Source organism: Pleurodeles waltl, chromosome 9 (assembly GCF_031143425.1).
Source record: "Pleurodeles waltl isolate 20211129_DDA chromosome 9, aPleWal1.hap1.20221129, whole genome shotgun sequence".
Taxonomy (NCBI): domain Eukaryota; kingdom Metazoa; phylum Chordata; class Amphibia; order Caudata; family Salamandridae; genus Pleurodeles; species Pleurodeles waltl.
Window position 1 is genome coordinate 1,051,993,420 of NC_090448.1, and position 21,351 is coordinate 1,052,014,770.

The 21,351-nt window shown below is 47.0% G+C and overlaps 1 protein-coding gene across 1 annotated transcript in view; it reads left to right on the top strand.

The window, feature by feature from the left end:
• The window catches only part of MAP4K5 (mitogen-activated protein kinase kinase kinase kinase 5), a 604,667-nt gene that overhangs the window by 247,577 nt on the left and 335,739 nt on the right, over positions 1–21,351 (top strand). Inside the window, exon 14 of the mRNA XM_069208688.1 lies at positions 11,110–11,168. Coding sequence (XP_069064789.1) covers positions 11,110–11,168 — 59 coding nt within the window. The remainder of the gene's footprint in view (positions 1–11,109; positions 11,169–21,351) is intronic.

The following is a 21,351-nucleotide window of genomic DNA, read 5'->3' on the forward strand; positions in this document are numbered from 1 at the left end:
GGTGTTAGCTGCACCCCCCAGAGATGAAGGTTCCACTTCTGGGGAAGAGGAACAAGAAGGAGAAATTTCCACTCCACAACATCCTACCGAGGAATGGGATGATTACTTGGCCCCCACTCCTTCTCCACCACCTCCTCGCCCCTCTGATTCTCCACCCGAGGACATAGGTGGTTTCCATAATCTGATGGACAGAGCCGCGGTACGTTTCCACCTTCCAACATCTGTCTCCCAGTCGGAATGTTTCCTACATGATTTCAAGGAGCAATCACAGAAGTCGATACGGTCCATTCCGATTATTGATTTCATATGGAGCGAGGGCACAAAGATTATGCGAAACCCGGCTACGGTTCTTCCAGTTCCACAAAAACTGGATAAAAATACAAGGCAACCCAAGATTCCCCGGCATGCCTTACTGGCCATCCAAAGCCTGACTCAGTCATCTCACAGGCTGCTCAAAGACGCTCCAAAAATCCATCAACGCCTATCTCTACTCCTCCAGACAAGGAAGGTCGCAGACTTGACAATATAGGCAAGAGATTCTCCTCCATGTCTGCAATCACTGTCAGGGCAGCAAATTCTTTAGCGATTTTAGGCCGATATGACCGCCAAATGTGGTCCGATATGCAACCTTTCCTGGACCTCATCCCGGAAAATAAACAAGCTGAGGCACGAAAGATCCTACAGGAAGGTGAGCGTACGTCGGAAGAAATTATCGACTGCGCTCTTGACACAGCCTATACTGGTTTCCGCCAACTAGCGGGTGCCGCGGTCTTACGACAACAAGGTTGGCTCAAGGCCACATCTTTTAGACCAGAAGTGCAGTCCCGAATCCTAGACATGCCTTACGATGGCTAATCTCTATTTGGCAAACATGTGGATGACGCACTTCAAGCCATCAAGACGGACACAGACACCGCCAAGTCCCTGGGTACCCTACAGTACCGGAAACAGCCCTTTCGAGGGGCTAGAGGAAGAGGTTTCACCTAATTTCGAGGTTCCTTCCATAGACAATACCAGCAATCCCAGTACAGGCCTTCATACCACCAGCAGTACAGGCAATCATCCACTGCCTCCTATACCAGACAAGGAGGTAAATGAAGGCAGGGTTCGCAATCCAGAGATCAATCCAGAGATCAACCCAGAAAACAATGATCTTCTACAGGCACCGGCTATGCTCCCCCAATGCCCACAACATCAGCAAATAGGAGCAAACATTTCCAACTTCATCCAAGAGTGGAAGAAAATAACATCAGACAGATGGGTGCTGGATATAGTGACAAGAGGTCATACCCTGGAATTCACACAAAAGCCACTGCTTCACCCACCAACATCAAGCAGGTCTCTCCATCTCCGTCTGCTTCAAGCGGAAGTCTTCAGCCTTCTGGCCAAAGGGGCTGTAGAGGCAGTTCCTCTGCAACAACGGGGTCTTGGATTCTACTCCCGGTTTTTCCTCATAAGGAAGAAGTCAGGAGAGTGGCGTCCTATACTAGACCTCAGGAAACTCAACAAGTTCCTTCGAAAACAATCCTTCAGAATGATCACACTGTCAGATATCTTGCACCTCTTGAATCCTGGAGATTTTATGACAACTCTAGATCTCCAGGACGCCTACTTCCATATTCCAATACACCAAAAGCATCGCAGATATCTCCGTTTTACAGTAGCCGGTGCCCATTATCAGTTCAGAGTCCTACCATTTGGCCTCAGATCAGCTCCGAGAATCTTCACGAAATGCCTTGCCCCAGTCGCAGCCTCCCTCAGAAGCAAGGGTTTCCAGGTGTTCCCATACCTGGACGACTGGCTCATAAAAGCTCCGTCATCTCTACTAGCCTCCAAAGCCACAAACGCCTGCCTAAAACTATTCAACAGTTTGGGTCTAACAGTGAACCTACAGAAGTCAGTCGTGCTTCCCGCACGCAGGAGAGTTTTCCTGGGAGCAGAATTAGACACTATCCAAAGCAAGGCATATCTTACCCTTGCAAGGCAGCAGAAGCTGACCCAATTGGCTGTCACAATCTCCGCAAGAAAGTTCGTTTCAGTACGACTATTCAAATCGCTTCTGGGCATGATTTCCTCAGCCATAGTACTAGTACGGCTAGCAAGACTCAAAATGAGGCCGCTGCAAGAACAACTGCAACTTCAATGGACCCAGTCGCAAGGATCCTTCGACTTAATAACTATCATACAAAAGATTCGGCAGGCGTTAGAATGGTGGTTTCACATCAACCACCTCTCCCACGGTCTAACTTTTCTGGCACCAATAACAGATTTCGTCATCACCACGGACGCCTCCTTGGAAGGATGGGGAGGCCATTTACAGGACATGCGCATTCAAGGCAGATGGTCCAAGCTCCAAAAGGAGATGCACATAAACCTGTTGGAGCTGAAGGCGATTCATCTCACGCTCAAAGCTTTTCTGCCACGCATCGCAGGATCATCAGTGTTAGTCAGAACAGACAACACAACAAGCATGTTCTACATCAACAAGCAGGGAGGAACAAGATCCCTCTCCCTCTCAAGAGAAGCTCAGTCTCTGGAACTGGCTCACACTGAACAACGTCCGCCTCAGGGCAGAGCATCTGGCTGGGGTCAACAATGCTCTAGCGGACTCTCTCAGCAGGACAGACGACAACTGTCATGAGTGGGAACTCAACCAGACCATACTCGAGGACATCTTCCAACGATGGGGTCGGCCGATCCTAGACTTGTTCGCCATCAATCTGAACGCCAAATGCCAGTTTTACGCTAGTCGATACCCACTCCCGGGGTCGTGGGGAAATGCTCTTTTGATAAGATGGTCCGGGATCTTTGCATTCGCTTTTCCCCCCATTCCACTGATTCCCAGGCTCCTCAGGAAAATGAAGACCGAATGCTGCAGGATCATTCTCATAGCCCCCAAGTGGCCGAGGCAGTACTGGTACACGGAGCTCCTACTCCAGTCAGTAGCCAATCCAGTCCGCCTCCCTTGCAACCACAATCTTCTAACGAAGAATCAGGGTCTCATCTTACATCCCGACCCAACTTCACTACACTTGCATGCTTGGCTCCTGAGTACAGAGAGTTCCAAGATATGAACATTGATCAAGAATGTAGGCTCATATTATCTAAGGCACGAGCAGAGAGCACGAACAAGACCTACAAACTCAAATGGAAGAGATTCTGTGTTTGGTGCTCTCAGAACAATTTTCACCCATTTCAGATTAATCCTGAGCAAATTCTTTCTTACCTGCTCTCCCTCTCCAAAGCTGGTCTTTCCGATGCATCAGTCAAGATTCACCTGGCAGCTATAGCCTCTTACAGACGATCGGCTGACATGCCGTCTTATCAGCTCAACCAGAGTAATCAAACAATTTATGAAAGGGCTGTTCCGCACCTTTCCTCCGGTACGCTTACCTCCGCCAGAGTGGCATCTTAATATTGTTCTCTCCCAACTCATGAAAGCTCCTTTTGAGCCCATTCATAGGGCGGAACTCAAGTACATCACCTGGAAAGTGTCAACCTTGCTCGCTCTCACCTCTACCAGGAGAGTCAGTGATATACAGGCGTTCACTACTAAAGAACCCTTTTTAGTTTTCTCTGAGGACTTCGTTATACTCCGAACCAATCCCAAATATATTCCCAAAGTTCCATCTTCGTTCCACCTCAATGAACCCGGTATTCTACGAACCTTTTTTCCAAACCCTACTACGATAGCAGAGAGAACTCTCCACTCTTTGGACATCAAACAATGCCTAAAATGTTACCTGCAAAGTACCAAGCACATCAGAAAATCAGACCAACTCCTAGTATCTTATTCTCTGGGACGTCAGGGAACTGGAGTAACCAAGGCCACTATAGCCCGATGGATTTCTTCAACAATCCAATTTTGTCACAGCAAGGCAGGAAAACCCTTGACTAGGCGCCCGAGAGCCCACTCCACAAGAGCAATCTCCACATCGGCTGCTTTGTTTCAAGGTATTGCCCTTGATAAAATTTGCCAGGCTGCGACATGGAAAACTACGCACTCCTTTACGCAGCACTATTGTTTGGAGTCATCACAAAGAACAGACTCTCTAGTAGGACAAGCTGTGCTACGCCATCTCTTTCATTAAGGTGAGACCTTTCCTTAATTATAGTCATATGGTTTGAGATGCAAATAAGCATGTTTCTATTATGCTTCCATGTGAATGTGTATACACATATATATATATATATATATATATATATATATATATATATATATATATATATTTGTCGGTATTTACAGCATGAATTTTACTATATATATATATACACGTACTTAAAGTATCTGTATTCCTTCGTAACGGTCAGAAATGTATGAGTTTACTATGATTATTATTATTATTATGATTATTATTATTTATATTTGAGATAGAGGGTCTTCATGCTCGCACCCTCCACCCACGCTGGATACAATGTTTATCAACCATACTGCTGTCTATTCAGATTCAAGCATGTGAATTTATGAAAGATCCAATACTGGATAAGAAAACAAGTTACTTACCTGTAACTACAGTTATCCAGTATTGGTATCTTTCATAAATTCCCATGCAACCCACCCTCCTCCCCTTTGATGCTCGCATTTCCTCTCAGGTTTTAATTTTTCACTCTCGTGCTGGAAAATCTGAGGAAGGGAGCTTCTCTGGAGAAGGTTCTAGAGGGTGCTGGTGCCTGATTGGACAGCAGGCAGGTTTGGATCCTTTCACAAAAGGACATGGATAGGCTATGTGAGCAAGTGCTGGCTCCATTATAGCCTATGGCAAAATAAAATGATTTATTATTTATTGCTATTTTATGTACTGTGGGACTCCCACTTCGACGACGGAGATGATTCAAGCATGTGAATTTATGAAAGATACCAATACTGGATAACTGTAGTTACAGGTAAGTAACTTGTTTTCTTATCTTGAGAATCTCAATGTATCTGGAACTGGTCCATCCTACCTGGCGTGCATCTTCGAGCAAAACATGTTCCAGGCACTCAGAACGTCATTGCGGATTCTCTCAGCAGACAGAAATCATCCAATCATGAATGGGAGCTAAATCAAAATGTGCTGGATCGCATGTTCTCTCAGTAGGGAAAACCAAACCTCAATCTTTTTGGCCTCTCCAGAAGGCAAAATGCCTGTATTATGCAAGTCGGGATCACCATCTGGGTTCTTTGGGGGAATGCATTTTCAATAGCATGGTCAGGAATTTATGCTTATGCTTTTCCTCCCATTCCCCTTGTTCCGAAAGTCTAGGCCAAGATCAAGAATGAGAACTGCAGGAAATTTCTGGTAGTCCCAGCATGGCCTCAGCAGCATTGGTTTATGGAGTTACTTCTCCTGTCAGAGAGGCGCAACATACCTCACCTGTTATCAATAGATGATAGTCGGGTTCTCCACCTGTATCCAGCATCGCCTCATTTGACTGCCTGGCTCCTGAACACCATGAATTCGAACATGTGAACATTCCTTCCGACAGTAGAGTCATTCTGGCCAGAGCGGCAGCTGATAGCATCTTTAAATCATATCTATAGGAAGTTGGCTATGTATATACTATCTCAAAGTGAGAGATAGGGTGCACAGACTCCAAGGGTTCCCCTTAGTGGTTGATAGTGGCAAAATTAGATAATACTAATGATCTCTTTTCTGGTAGTGTCGTCGAGCAGTAGGGTTATCAGAGGGTAGTGTTAAGCATTTGTTGTACACACACAGGCAATAAATGAGGAACACACACTCAAAGACTTAACTCCGTGCCAATAGGTTTTTATATAGAAAAATATTATTTTCTTAATTTATTTTAGAACCACAAGATTCAGAATTCAGTTAACTACATAAATTGTAAGGTACTTGCCATAGGTAAGTATGGATCTTTGAATTAAAACAGTAATGTACACAGTTTGGTCAAAAATGGCAATAAGCTATTTCAAAAGTGGACACAGTGCAAAAATCAACAGTTCCTGGGGGAGGTAAATACAAGTTAGTTTACCAGGTAAGTAAAGCACTTACAAGTTCAGTCTCCGGGGCATAGGCAGTCCACCGTTGGGGGTTCAAGTCAACCCCAAACACCCAGCACCAGCAACACAAGGACGGTCAGGTGCAGAGGTCAAAGTAGGGCCCAAACAACATAGACGCCTATGGATACTAGGGGTGCTCCGGTTCCAGTCTCCTAGCAGGTAAGTACCTGCGTCCTCTGGGAGCAGACTGGGAGGGGGAGGGGGTCACAAACAGACACACAAAATACACCCTCAGCGGCACAGGGGCGGCCGGGTACAGTGTGCGAAGTAGGTGTCGGGTTTTAGATTGAAATCAATTGAGAGACCCGGGGGTCACTCTGGCAAAGCAGAAAGGGCACAGGGGGGCTTCTCTGGGCAGCCACTGACTTGGCAAGGATGAGGGCCGCCTGCTGTTCACTCCTGCACCGGTAGTTGGTTTCTCTCGGGCCTGGGGGCTGCAGGTGCAGTGCTTCTTCCAGGTGTCGGGTTCTTTGTTATCAGGCAGTCACGGTCAGGGGGAGCCTCTGGATTCTTTCTGCAGGCATCGCTGGGGCGGTGCAGGGAGGTTGTCTCAGGGTGTCCATGTCATTGGAGACGCCTGGGGGTCCTCTCTACAATGTTGTTTTTTCTGGACACGAGCCGGGGGGTGTCTGGTGCAGAGTGTTGGGGACTCACGCTTCCATAGTGAGGCTGGAGTCCCTTTAAAGATGGTTTCTTTGTTGCTGTTTGGACAGAGCTGCTATCCACTGGAGATTCTTGGTCCTTTGGTTGCAGGGCAGTCCTCAGAGGTCGCTAGTCCCGCTGGATTTGTCGCTGTGCAGGTTCTTTGAGTCGGGAGACGGGCTGGTAGGGCTGGGGCCAAGTCAGTTGTCTCCGTCGTCTCTGCGGGGCTTTCAGGTCAGCAGTCCTTCTTGTTACAGGTTGCCAGGAATCTGGTTTCCTGGGTTCAGGGTCGCCCCTAAATACTCAATTTAGGGGTGTGTTTAGGTCTGGGGGGGCAGTAGCCAATGGCTACTGTCCTTGCGGGTGGCTACACCTTCTTTGTGCCTAATCCCTGTGGGTAGGGGGGCACATTCCTAATCCTATTGGGGGGGGAATCCTCCAAAGCACGATGGAGGATTTCCTAAGGCAGGGGTCACATCATCTCAGGACACCTTAGGGGCTGTCCTGGCTGGAGGGTGACTCCTCCTTGTTTTTCTCATTATCTCCTCCGGACTTTTCACCAAAAGTGGGGGCTGTGTCTGTGGGGTGGGCATCTCCAGTAGCTGGAGTGCCCTGGGGTGCTGTAACACCAGGGTTGAGCCTTTGAGGCTCACCGCCAGGTGTTACAGTTCCTCCAGGGGGTGTTGTGAAGCACCTCCATCCAGTACAGGCTTTGCTCCTGGCGACAGAGTGCACAAAGCCACTCACCCCATGTGGCCAAAAACCCGTCTGGTTGTGGCAGGCTGGCAGAAACTGGTCAGCTTAGCACTAGTAGTCGGACTGGTATACAAGGGGCATCCATAAGATGCCCTCTGTGTGCATTTGTGTGGCATTAGTCCCACACTGGCATTAGTGTGGATTTATTGTGCTGAGAAGTTTGATACCAGACTTCCCAGTATTCAGTGTAGCCATTATGGAACTGTGGAGTTCGTGTTTGAGAAACTCCCAGACCATATACTCTTTATGGCTACCCTGCACTTACAATGTCTAAAATTTGCTTAGCCACTGTAGGGGCATAGTGCTCATGCAGCTATGCACTCACCTGTGGTATAGTGCACTCTGCCTTAGGGCTGTAAGTCCTGCTAGAGGGGTGAGTTACCTATGCCACAGACAGTGGGTTGTGGGCATGGCCCTCTGAGAGGAGTGCCATGTCGACTTAGTCTTTTTCTCCCCACCAGCACACACAAGCTGTGAGGCATTGTGCATGTGCTGAGTGAGGGGTCCCCATGGTGGCATAAGACATACTGGAGCCTTTAGAGACCTTCCCTGACCACAGGGCCCTTGGTACCAGGGGTTCCATTTACAAGGGACTTATCTGTGTGCCAGGGCTGTGCCAATTGTGGAGACAAAGGTACAGTTTAGGGAAAGAACACTGGTGCTGGGGCCTGGTTAGCAGGGTCTCAGCACACTTTAAATCATAACTAGCATCAACAAAAGGCAAAATGTTAGGAGGTAACCATGCCAACAGTGGCATTTTCCTACGATATCGACTTAAATGGAGAAGATTTTGTTTGTGGTGCAAACAAGCACTTTTTCCTCATCGCCGGAGCAAGTGCTACCTTATCTCCTCCTTTTAGCCAGACAAAGTTTGACAAACTGTTCAATTAGAGTCCACTTAGCTGCTATTTCACTTTATAGGTGATCAGGAAATTCACTATCCTTGTGGTCAACAAGAATTATCAAGCAGTTCCTTAAAGGGCTTTGTCGTTCTTTTCCGCCGGTCAGACCGTCACCGCCATCCTGGCAGCTTATTATAGTTTTGTCTCAATTGATGAGGCATCCATTTGAGCCCATTCACTGGGCAGACTTAAAGTTCTTGTCATGGAAGGTTGCACTTCTTCTTGCCCTGACCTCGGCTAGAAGCGTTAACAAGATTCAAGCTTTCACGATCCAAACCCTTTCTTGCAGTTTAAAGATGATGTAGTAATTTTGCGAACAAATCCAAAATTTATATCCAAAGTTCTTTCTGACTTTCATATCAACCAGCCATTTATTCTAAAGTCGTATTTTCCGAATTCGTCAACGCCAGCAGAAAGATCCCTGCATTCCTTAGACGTCAAAAAATGTCTTAAGTTCTATCTGGACATGATGAGAAGTTTTAGAAAAACAAACTAATTATTTGTGTTATTCAGTGCCCCTGAAAAAGGGCAACCGATTTCTAAACAAGGAATTTCTAGATGGACATCTAGTTCTATTGACTTTTGTCACAAAGCTGCAGGAAAGCCCCAGCGCAGAACATCGCATGCACACTCAACTAGGGCTGTTGCAGCATCCGCTGTGCTCTTCGCTGGTTTGCCCATACAGGACATTTGCAGGGCAGCCACCTGAAGGTGTGCACACTCTTTCACAAAGCACTATTGCCTGGAAGAATCGTCACAAGGAGATGTGGCAGTGGGGCAAGCGGTGCTGCAGCATCTGTTCCAGCAATGGTGAGCTGTACTATTCTCCTTTTTCTCACTTGTACCGATTATAATGATCATCACATTGTATGATAATGAAGTTTTCTTTCCTTCACATTACACCGGTTGTTGTTTAGCATTGAGTAATGGTTCTTTGGTTTCCGTAATCATGTAAAGTTTTCTATGATTTATTGAATTGCATCTTTCAATTGATATAAAGTGTTCATCATACAGTGTGCTTCACTACTGCTTGCTACTTTGATTCAAGCATGTCAATCTATGAAAGTTACACTTTCATAGATCCACATGCGACCCCCACCCCAATAGAAGCTCAGCGTTGCAGGCTATATTCCTCAACTTCTTCAGCACTCGTGCTGTGAGAAAATCTGAGGCACTGGAGCTTCTCACAGGACTGTTGTAGGGGTAGCCTGATGGGCTGAAACCTGGTTTGGGTCTTTTTTCCTAAAAAATACATGGATAGACTACTAATGTAATACGGTTTAGGCTTGTATTCACTTTACTTATCATAACATTGCTATTGTAATATACTGGGGACTCCCATCCTGATGACGGGGAATGATTCAAGCATGGGAATCTATGAAAGATTCCAATACTGGAGAACTACAGTTACAGGTAAGTAACCCATTTTCATGTTGGGGGTGGTTGTTATCCTCATTTCCCGGATAATCTGTGCATATGTGCTGTGATTGACTTTACTAACTACCCCGCCCCCCTTTTGAATTTGTAGACATCTCATTTGCACACCTGGGTGGTCATTGAGCCATGAAATAAGATTTTTATTTTTTGGGCTGAACATCAGGGGATTATAATCTTTCCTAATCTTATTTATTTACAAATATATAGTCTCCTTTTTTTCTCATGATTGCAATTTGTTAAAGTGTGCACTTCTATCTTTGTATGTTGCTGCCCAGATTTTGAAAATGTCATTTAATAACATCCTCACCTGCAGCCAAACACACCACATTGTGTTGAATGGGAATGTCACATCCCTTTCTTGCAGTACGTTTCCTTAGCACTGTGATCCAAAACATGTGAGTCCTCCTATCTTGGAGTTTATCCAAGTGCTACTCTTGACAGAAGCGTGCCAATCTCCTATGCCTAAGAGCAGGACTCTGTGAATAGCTTCAAACCCTCCTTCCACATTCATTTAGTACTCTTGCTGCACCTTTGGTCAGTTTACAGATATTTTCCAGCTCTTTGATTGCAACTTGCTCAGTGAGACAAAGTGAAGCAGCTTGTTCAGTGAAACAAAATGTTTTGTTTCCTCAAAAGGTAAGTTCAGACCTTGCGGTCTGTTTTAACATGACCTTATCATTCTCTTAAATTTGTCCATTAATATTTCCTCATATTTTCTCTGAAAATGATGGGAAGAAAAATTAGACCTTTTGCAGTTTTGTGATTTTTAGTTATCAAAGTAGTTTAAATGACAAATTGGCATCTGAAATATTGATTAGGAGAGGGCAGTGTTGCCACATTTGGCGAGGCTCAGAGAAGGTCGATTAGCCAACTAAATTTCTCTGAAATTCTCGAAATTTAGGTTGACTAAGGTCAGTCTGTTAGGTTTGTGATAATCTAGATTTGGCTAGAACCCTTTGTCCTTTCTTATATGCAGCATGTTATCATTACTTCTCTTCCAGTTTTCAGTGTCATCCATCTTGGACTGAATACCTGCTATCTGGTTTTCAAGGTCTTTTGTATCTTTAACAACTTGCAAAGAGAATACTTTGCTGTCACTTTACACATTGTCATAGCTTCACTGCACTATCCCATTTGGATATACATCTGAGTGGGCATAAATAAGATATTTTGGTCTTGCAAAGAGGTATTTTGTTTTAGGGGAGAACTATAGAACAGTAAATGTAAAGCACTGGTGGAGTGAGTGATTTTTATTTATAATAATTTTGAATCTTTAATAAGGGCTGAAATCTATAGAACGTGCTGAGTTTTGGTATCTTGTGTATAGTATATAAGTGCCACCCAACATGAAGTGTGCTCTTTATTTTCTAGTTGACAATCTGCAATTTGAACCTCCTTTGCGAAAGGAAACAGAAGCTCGTGATGAAGTGGTATGTTGATTGATTATTTCTCAAACGTGGTGCTTAAAATGTTAAATATAATTTGTTATCATGAACCTGGTACAGTAATAATAACTTAATTCTTTACATCTAGTTGTTTAACATGCTGTGCTGCATTTAAGCCTGACTGATAATTAATCACATTCCCTACGTACAACTGCCTCACCTGATTTTATAATTCGGCTGCACGGCTTCACATCTAGATATGTAATTTTAATTATTATAATCCCGTAAATGTATTAATAACGCCTCTCCTACTATATTGTAGAAATTGCAATTTCTCCAGTATTGGATCTTTCATAGATTCACATGCTTGAATCTTCCCCGTCATCGAAGTGGGAATCCCACGGTATCACTAGAAAAGCAGTAAATTTTATTTTTATATATATATATATATATATATATATATATATATATATATATATATATATATACATACACATACATATATAACTATATGCTAAAATGCAATGGATAGCCATTGCAATAGCCTATCCATATCCTTTTGTAAAAAAAAGTAACCAAACTTAAGCTATAATAATCAATCTGACGGCAGCACCTTAAAGAACACTCCCCAGAGAGACTGAGTCCCTCAGATTTTCAACCGCATGTTGTGTGACAGGGAGTCTACCTGAGCTCTGCTCAATTTTCTTCACATTTCTGGAATTTTTCAACTATTGTTGATTCACCATGTCAGAGTCTTCTAAAAAAGGGCTCTTCAGTTCTTGTGGATCTTGCGAAGAAATTTCACCTGAAGGAGCCACGTAAAGACTGTGTATGTTTGTTTGTACCAAAAGCGTAAGGTTAAGGACTGCAAAATTGGTAGGACCTTTTCAACCAAAACGCTAAAAGACTGAGAGTGTAGGTTGTTAATTTGGTTACTGAGACTTAGAACAAAATCTGACGTCGTCTCTGAGGATGAAGATACTGCGAGCGTGCACATCACTTTTGATAAACAGAAAAAGAGGGAGAGATCTCAAGAGTCTCTTAAGGGTCATAAAAAGGCTTCCATAGAGACGCACATGACCCTTCAAAATTCTCCTCACAAAAAGCGAAACCTTTATTTCCTATTGAGGCTGACTCACACTCCAAAAAGCCTAAAACAGACACCTTCTTCTGTTTCTGCATTGTTGACGGCAGTGCCATCAAATTCACCATCAAGAAGAGTTACCATTGGAAAACGTTGACGTTGGCTAAGCAAAGAACATCTACACCGTTGACGGAGGTCACTGAAGGGCAGCTAAAACTTCGTCGATGACCCCTTCATTGTTGACGACAAGAAAACCAATAACAGACAGCCTCATCGTCGCATCTCACTATTTCATCGGCGGCGGCAAACTCCTCCTCGCCTGCCACCGTCGACGAAGCCCTAGTTGACACTGTCATCATTTAAAATTAAGAGGCCCTCAAACTTACTTGTCACGATCCTTCACAGATATCACTTTTGCCTCCTGAATTTTTTTTGGAAGACTCGGATGATGGTTGTTTATTTGTCCAAGCATATAGTCCATTGCTACTTAATGTGAAATACCGAGAAGAAGATGATGAGTATGATGAATATTATACTCAGGAGTTCCACCAACTGTGTGCAGCTGCCAAAACCCACCACTATATGGAATTCAGCCATGAGTCCATGGTTCAGCTTCCTGTAGCATTAGTTCAGGACTTGCACTCATGTTACAAGACTATAGCACACACTTTCCTACACCTGTGGAAACACTATCTCTCCCCCCCCCCCCACCTGCATTACCACCTTGAACACCTCCTCCCACACCTAGAATGATGCCGCCTTCACACACTTCTGTTTCATCAAGGTAAGATCCCTTTCCACTGCTGACGATGTGGAATAGGGAGAAATTCAGGATACAAGACCCATTGGCAATGAGTAGGATGAATATATAATTCCCACACCTTCTTCTCCACCTCCTCAAAAACAAGGCCACTGATGACGCACCGGCATGTCTGGTGGGACAACCGAAGCCAGACTCCATAATCACCCAGGCTGCACAGAGAAGGTAAAAAGAAAATCCTTCAACGCCTATTACTTCACCTACTGACAAGGTAGAAGACTAGATAATATTGACAAAAGATTCACTACCATTTATGGCACTACGGTGAGAGCAGCCAATGACTTAGATATATTGGGGAGGTACGACCATCAGATGTGGTCAGACATCGCACAATATCTACATCTTCCACCAGAAGATAAGAAACAGGAAGCGCAGAAAATATTACTGAAAGGGGGCAAGAACAGCTTCCAAAATCATTGATACATATATTGACATAGCTTCCCTTGCCTTTTGTCAGCTATCTAGTGCAGCTGTCCTTAGACGCAAGGTTGCCTTAAGGCAACCACATTCAGCTCAGAAGTACAGAGTAATATTCTGGAGATTCCTTTTGACGGCGATGCGCTTTTTGGAAAGCACATCGATGACGCCTTAAGGCCATCAAAGCAGATACAGATACTGCTAGGTCCTTGGGAATGCTCAATACAGAAAAAAAACTTTTCCTGGAGCACATGTGTAGAAAAGTACCCTCTTTTTGGCATGGTTACCCCACACTTTTTGCCTGCTGTCAGTGTATTTTTACTGTGTTCCCTGGGATCCTGCTAACCAGGACCCCAGTGAATGTGCTCTCTCCCTCTAAATTTGGTAGCATAGGACTTAGGACACCCCACAAATTGGCATACTGGTGCCCCAATATAAGCCCATGATCCATGGTTACTAGGTACCCAGAGCATTGGGGCACCAGGGGTTCCCCATGGGTTGCAGCATGTATTGTGCCATCCATGGGAACCCATCCAAAATGTGTCTGCAGGCCTGCCATTGCAGCCTGCGTGAAAAGGTGCATGCACCCTTTCACTACAGGTCACTGCATTAGGTCACTGTAAGTCACCCCTATGGTAGGCCCTCTTAGCCCAGAGGGCAGGGTGCAGGTATCTGTGTGTGGGGGCACCCCTGCATGAGCAGAGGTGCCCTTACGAACGCCAGCTCCATTACACTGGACTTCGTAAGTGCGGGGAAGCTATTTTAACTGTGTACTGGACACAGGTCTACCTGTGCCAAGCTACATAATGGCATCTCCGAACCTGGGCATGTTTGGTATCAAATATGTTAGAATCATACCCCAACACTGTTGCCAGTATTGGTTGTATGATTCCATGCACTGTTGGGGGCTCCTTAGAGGACCCCAGCCTTGCTCCTACTACTGGGGTTTTCTAGTGACCACTCCCCTGCCCATCACCACCCCAGCGGTGGTGCCCAGAGTTCCTCCAGGTGGCACTTGATTCTGCCATCTTGAATCCAAGGTGGGCAGAGACCCCTTGGAGCATCTGAGTGGCCAGGTCAGGAAGGTGACGTCACATTCCCCTCCTGATATGTGGTCACCCTGCTAAGTGACCAGTCCCCCTTCCTAGGATTTTTAGGGTCTCCCTCTCTGATGGTTCCTCAGATTCGATGTGTAAGATTCCAGCAGGACTCCTCTGCATCTTTCACTTCCTCTTCTGGCCACCGAGACTGCAACTGAGTCCTCCAGGAATCGACAATCTGCAACTCCAGCGATGACTCTGCTTTGCAACATTGTTTCTCCAGCTCCTTCCAGCAACTAGAACATTTCCCTGACTGTGCATCCTCTGAGGGCAGCAAATCTTCAGCCTGCACAAGAAGTAAGAAGGAATCTCCCTTGGAGTGAAGGTGTCACTCCCCTGCACCTGCAGGTACCAACTGCAACGACAACCGGCTGAATGGATCTCCTCTCATCTTAAGCTGCATGGATCCTGCATCACGGGTGGTGGTCCGGAGTAGTCCTCTTGGTCCTCTCTGCCAGCTGTCCAACTTTGTTGGCGGTAAGCCTTTGCCTTCCCATGCAGGACAGTACCCCCATGTACTGCGTCTCTTGCAGCTGGCAAGGCTTGTTTGCATCTCCTCCAAGAGATCTTCGGGCTACGTGTAGTTCCAGCCCCCAGCACTCTTACCTGCGACGCACAGCCCTCTGGGTGGTTCTCCTGTGGCGTAGGACCCTTCTTCAGTCGTGCTGAGTGGGCTCTTCTGCAACTCCTGTGTCCCCTTCCTATGAGACTTCTGTGGGTACTGCCTCTGCTCCAGTGGGCGCTCTGTGTCGCTGAGGTCCCCCTGTGACTCCCCCCTCCTGGGTTGAGTCCTCTGTGGCCTTGCTGGTCCCGACAGTTCCACTTTCCGCCATCTGCGACAATTGCCTTTGCCGAGGCTTGTTGGTGGAATTCCTGCACCAGAACCCAATTGCAATTCTTCTTCCAGCATGGGACGTTGTCTGCGTCCCTCAGGATCTCTTCACTGACTCCAGGGCTACAGTGCTGACCTTCTTCACATGACCGTTGACCAACACCTGCATCTACAGCTGGGTGAGTAGTAGCTCACACTCCTCCTGGACTTTTCTGTGACTTTTGGACTTGGTCCCTGTAGGAAGTTGGCTCTGTATATACTATTTCAAAGTAAGAACTAGTGTGCACAGTCCAAGGGTTCCCCTTACAGGTAAGATAGTGGCAAAATTAGATCATTCTGATGCTCTATTTTGTGGTAGTGTGGTCGAGCAGTTGGCTTATCAGAGGGTAGTGTTAAGCATTTGTTGTACACACACAGGCAATAAATGAGGAACACATACTTAAAGATTTATTCCAGGCCAATAGGTTTTTATATAGAAAAAATCTATTCTTAGTTTTTTTTTTTAAAGAACCACAGGTTCAGGATTTGAAGTAAATACATAAAATGCAAGGTACTCCACACAGGAAAGTTAGGAACTTTGAATTAGAGCAGTATCATATACAGTCTTAGTTAAAATGGCAATAAGCTATTTTAAACGTGGACACAGTGCAAAAATCACCAGTTCGTGGGGGAGGTAAGTAAAGGTTAGATTGTGAGGTAAGTAAAACACTTACAAGTCTCAGTTCCTGGCAATAGGCAGCCCACCGTTGGGGTTTCAAGGAAACCCCAAAGATACCACACTAGCAGCTCAGGGCTGGCAGGTGCAGAGGTCAAAGGGGTGCTCCGGTTCCAGTCTGCCAGCAGGTAAGTACCCGCATCCTCAGGGGGGCAGACCAGGGGGATTTTGTAGAGCACTGGGGGTGACACAAGTAGGCACACAAAACACACCCTCAGTGGCACAGGGGCAGCCGGGTGCAGTGTGCAAAGCAGGCATCAGGTTTTAGATAGGATTCAATGGAGGGAACCGGGGGTCACTCTAGCCGTGCAGGCAGGCACAGGGGGGGATACTCGAGACAGCCACCACCTGGGCTAGGCAGAGGGTCGCCTGGGGGTTACTCCTGCACTGAGGTTCGGTTCCTTCAGGTACTGGGGGCTGCGGGTGCAGTGCTGGTTCCAGGCAGTCCCTTGTTACATGCAGTCACGGTCAGGGGGATCCTCTGGATTCTCTCTGCGGGCATCGCTGTGGGGGTTCAGGGGGGTCGTCTCGGGCTACTCACAGGCTTGCAGTCGCGGGGGAGTCTTCCCTGTGGTGTTTGTTCTCTGGATCTCGAGCCGGGGGCGTTGGGTGCAGTGTGTGAAGTCTCACGCTTCCGGCGGGAAGAGTGAGTTCTTTAAAATTGTTGAGCAGAGCCGCTGCTCACTGGAGTTTCTTGGTCCTTTAGTCCAGGGCAGTCCTCTGAGGCTTCAGAGGTCACTGGTCCCTGTCGGATGTGTCGCTGGTTGCAGGTTTTCGAGTCAGGAGACAGGCCGGTAGGGCTGGGGCCAAAGCAGTTGTTGTCTTCAGTCTTCTCTGCAGGGCTTGTAGGTCAGCAGTCCTTGTTTCTTCAGGTTGCAGGAATCTGATTTCCTGGGTTCTATGGTCCCCCTAAATACTCAATCTAGGGGTGTGTCTAGGTCTGGGGAGCAGTAGACAATAGCTACTGTCCTGGAGGGTGGCTACACCTTCTTTGTGCCTCCTCACTGAGGGGAGGGGGGGGACACAACCTTAATCCTATTGGGGGAATCCTCCAATCTCAAGATGAAGGATTTCTAAAGGCAGGGCTCAGGGCACCTGATGGGCAGTCCTGACTGGTGGGTGACTCCTCCTTGTTTTTCTCATTATCTCCTCCAGCCTTGCTGCCAAAAGTGGGGGCAGTGGCCGGAGGGGCAGGCATCTCACGAGCTGGGATGCCCTGGGGTGCTGTAACAAAAGGCATGAGCCTTTGAGGCTCACCGCCAGGTGTTACAGTTCCTGCAGGGGGAGGTGAGAAGCACCTCCACCCAGTGCAGGCTTTGTTTCTGTCCTCAGAGAGCACAAAGCCTCTCACCCCTGGGGGGCAGAAACTCGTCTCAGTGGCAGGCTTGCACTGACCAGTCAAGTCCTGCACTGAAGGATTGGGTAAATTGCAGGGGGCATCTTCTAGGATGCCCTCTGTGTGCATTTTGTAATAAATCCAACACTGGCATCAGTGTGAGTATATTATTCTGAGAAGTTTGATACCAAACTTCCCAGTATTCAGTGTAGCCATTATGGAGCTGTGGAGTTCGTTTTGGCAAACTCCCAGACTATATACTTAATATAGCCACACTGTACTTAAAATGTCTAAGAATAGACTTAGTCACTGTAGGCGCATATTGCTCATGCAGCTATGCCCTCACCTGTGGTATAGTTCACCCTGCCGTAGGGCAGTAACGCCTGCTAGAGGGGTGACTTACCTATGCCACAGGCAGTATTTTGGGTGCATGGCATCCTGAGGGGGATGCCATGTTGACTTTGCCTTTTTCTCCCCATCAGCACACACATTCTGCAATGGCAGTGTGCCTATGTTAGGTGAGGGGTCCCTTAGGGTGGCACAACACATGCTGCAGCCCTTTGGGACCTTCCCTGGTCACAGGGCACTTGGTACCACTGGAACCTTCTACCGAGGACTCATCTTTGAGCCAGGGATACGCCAGTTGTGGAACAATGGTACATTTTTAAGGGAAGAACACTGGTGCTTGGTCCTGGTTAGCAGGGTCCCAGCACACTTCTCAGTCAAGTCAGCATCAATATCAGGCAAAACGTGTGTGTGTGTGTGTGTGGGGGGGGGGTGGTAATTGCAACAGGGAGCCATTTCCCCCCCCCCCCAACAGGCCTGGAGACTCAGCCAAAGCTGGGAGAGTCTTCCTAGTCTGTCAGGCGAGGAAGATTAGGGAAAATAGGCTGGTTTGTTGCAGGGCCTACTCTGCCTTACATCTTCCTATTCTGGTCATTCCCTCTGGGGATCTGACCCAGTTCCACAGTGATAGGACCTAGTCTGAATTGCCTCTTGTCTGAGTTTTTAATGTCTCCACCCATTCCCTCTATTTTGGGTTTAGAGGTATCCACCTCTGCTAAACTTATCTTAGCCAGGGTCACCCCTAGCTTACCCAAAGAGGATATTGTCCTACAGTCCCCATCTTCCACAGGTCTCGTTCTTCAGGATTCCACCGCTGGTTTCTTGCAGTCTCGTCTGGGTGTTGTGTTTTCTTCTTTTCCTTCCTTTTGGGTGGTTTGGAGAAAATCCACTAACTTACTCCTTTATTCCTGGTTGCTAGGGAACACTGGGGTACATACCTTTGGGGTTTCCTAGTCCCCTCTGCTCCCTTCTACACATTCCACTTACCTAGGTGTGGGTCCCGTGTTCGCATTACATTTTTTTAGTGTGTGGTTTGGGCTGCCCCAGGGGTCATTATTGTCTAATTGCATTTGCAGTTTTCTATACCTATTGCCGATAACTAATGTATTTATTTGGTGTGTTACTTACCTCCTATTAGAGGGTTGCCTCTCTAGTACTTTTTGGTATTGTGTCACTAAAATAAAATACCTTTATTTTTGTAACACTGAGTGATTTTTTTCATGTGTGTAAGTGCTCTGTGACTATAGTGGTATTGCATGAGCTTTGCATGTCTCCTAGTTGAGCCTTGGCTGCTCATCAACTGCTACCTCTAAAGAGACTGGCTTCTAGACACTGCCTACACTACACTAATAGGGGATACCTGGACCTGGTATAAGCTGTAAGTACCTCAGGTACCCACCACACACCAGGCCAGCTTTCTATGTTGATGGTGTAACAGTTAGATAAGCACAGGAAAGACCTCTTACTACCCAGGGGTACACATTGTACCTAGTATCAGGAAAGTAGTCTTTTGGGTTTGGGTGAGCTAGGGGTCTAGGCATAGCCCTTTCTCCAAACTTCTTTGGACAGATTTAGTTAGAGTAGTTAGGGATCCTACACCACTCTAGCTAGCTAACATGTGTTCAGCAGAGCACACCTCTTAGGCCATGGAGTCTCCCTATCAGAACCTGACTTTTCAGGAACTTAGGGAGATGTGTGCTCAAAGGAAGCTGAAGACCGGAAGAAATCCCAGCAAGACTCTGCTTCTAGGCCTGCTCCTCCAGGCTGACCATATACATGCTGGAAGCCAGGGGGAGTAAAAGGAAGAAGTAGACCCACCAGTGCTAGAAAAATAACATGTTCGATGGCATCTGTCGCTGTAGATACGCATGTTCTGCAATAGCTCGCCATCTGGTGTTGGGCCGGAGTGTTACAAGTTGTTTTTCTTCGAAGAAGTCTTTCGAGTCACGGGACCGAGTGACTCCTCCTTTTGTCTCCATTGCGCATGGGCGTCGACTCCATCTTCGATTGTTTTTTTTCCGCCATCGGGTTCGGACGTGTTCCTGTCGCTCCGAGTTTCGGAACGGAAAATGAGCTAATTTTGGAAGATTTTCGTCGGTATTGTTGCGTTCGGGATCGGCGTACTTAGATTCCACACCGCATCGAAGATCGGAGAGCTCCGGTGCCCTTCGGGGTAGTTTTTTCGATCCTCCGTCAGGGCCTGGTCGGCCCGACCGCGTGCTGAAGAACGCCGATGGAACGGACCCCGTTCCGTTTCTGCCCCAAATGCCACAATAAATACCCCTACACAGACCAACACTTGGTCTGCAACCTGTGCCTGTCACCTGAGCACAGCGAAGACACCTGCGAGGCCTGTCGTGCGTTCCGGTCCCGAAAAACACTCCGAGACCGTCGAGCCAGAAGACTTCAGATGGCGTCCGCTCCGACAGCCCACCGAGAGTTCGAGGAACAAGAAGAGGAAGGTACCTTCTCGATCCAAGACTCAGACTCCGAAGGATTCGACGATACACAAACCGTGAGTAAGACGTCGAAATCCACTCAAAGGAACATTTACAAGGCCCAGGGGACGCCACTGCCACCAGGCCATGGCTCGACCCATAAAATCGGTGACCGACCGTCGGCACCGAAAAAGGCCCAAACAGTGCCGAGATCGTCCGACTCCGGTCGAGACACCGGCACGCAGCCTTCTCGGGACCGAGAAAGTGCTGGCGACAAGCCTCGACACCGAGATGCCGGTGTGGACATGGCTCGACGCCGAGACAGCGGCACCGAAACAGATCGACGCCGAGAGGTTTCGGCCCCGAAAAGGAAAAAAGTCACCTCGGAGCCGAAAAAACACGCAGACAAAGTTTCGATGCCGAAACAGACTGCAAGTGACCCAGCTTCAGGCTCTTATACAGAAGAGCACTCGCTAACCTCCCAAATGCAGAAGCATAGGTTTGAGGAAGAGCTACAAGCAACTGATGTGGACCATACGCAAAAGCGTATCTTCATTCAGCAGGGGACAGGAAAAATAAGCACCCTTCCCCCCATTAGGAGAAAAAGAAGGTTGGAGTTCCAGACGGAACAAACACCACAACCAAAAGTGGTGAAAAGAGTTACACCACCACCCTCTCCTCCGCCCGTGATTAACGTTTCACCAGCACAAACTCCATCACACTCCCCAGCTCACACCACCATGAGCCAGGGTGACCAAGATCAGGACGCATGGGACCTATATGACGCCCCAGTGTCAGATAACAGTCCGGAGGCATACCCTACAAAGCCATCTCCACCAGAAGACAGCACCGCGTACTCTCAAGTGGTGGCTAGAGCAGCACAATTTCACCACGTAAGCCTCCACTCAGAACAGGTCGAGGATGATTTCTTATTCAACACACTCTCCTCCACCCACAGCTCATACCAAAGCCTGCCTATGCTCCCTGGTATGCTCCGGCACGCAAAAGACATCTTTAAGGAGCCGGTCAAAAGTAGGGCAATCACACCAAGGGTGGAAAAGAAGTATAAGCCGCCTCCTACGGACCCGGTTTTCATCACTACACAGCTGCCACCAGACTCTGTCGTTGTAGGAGCAGCTAG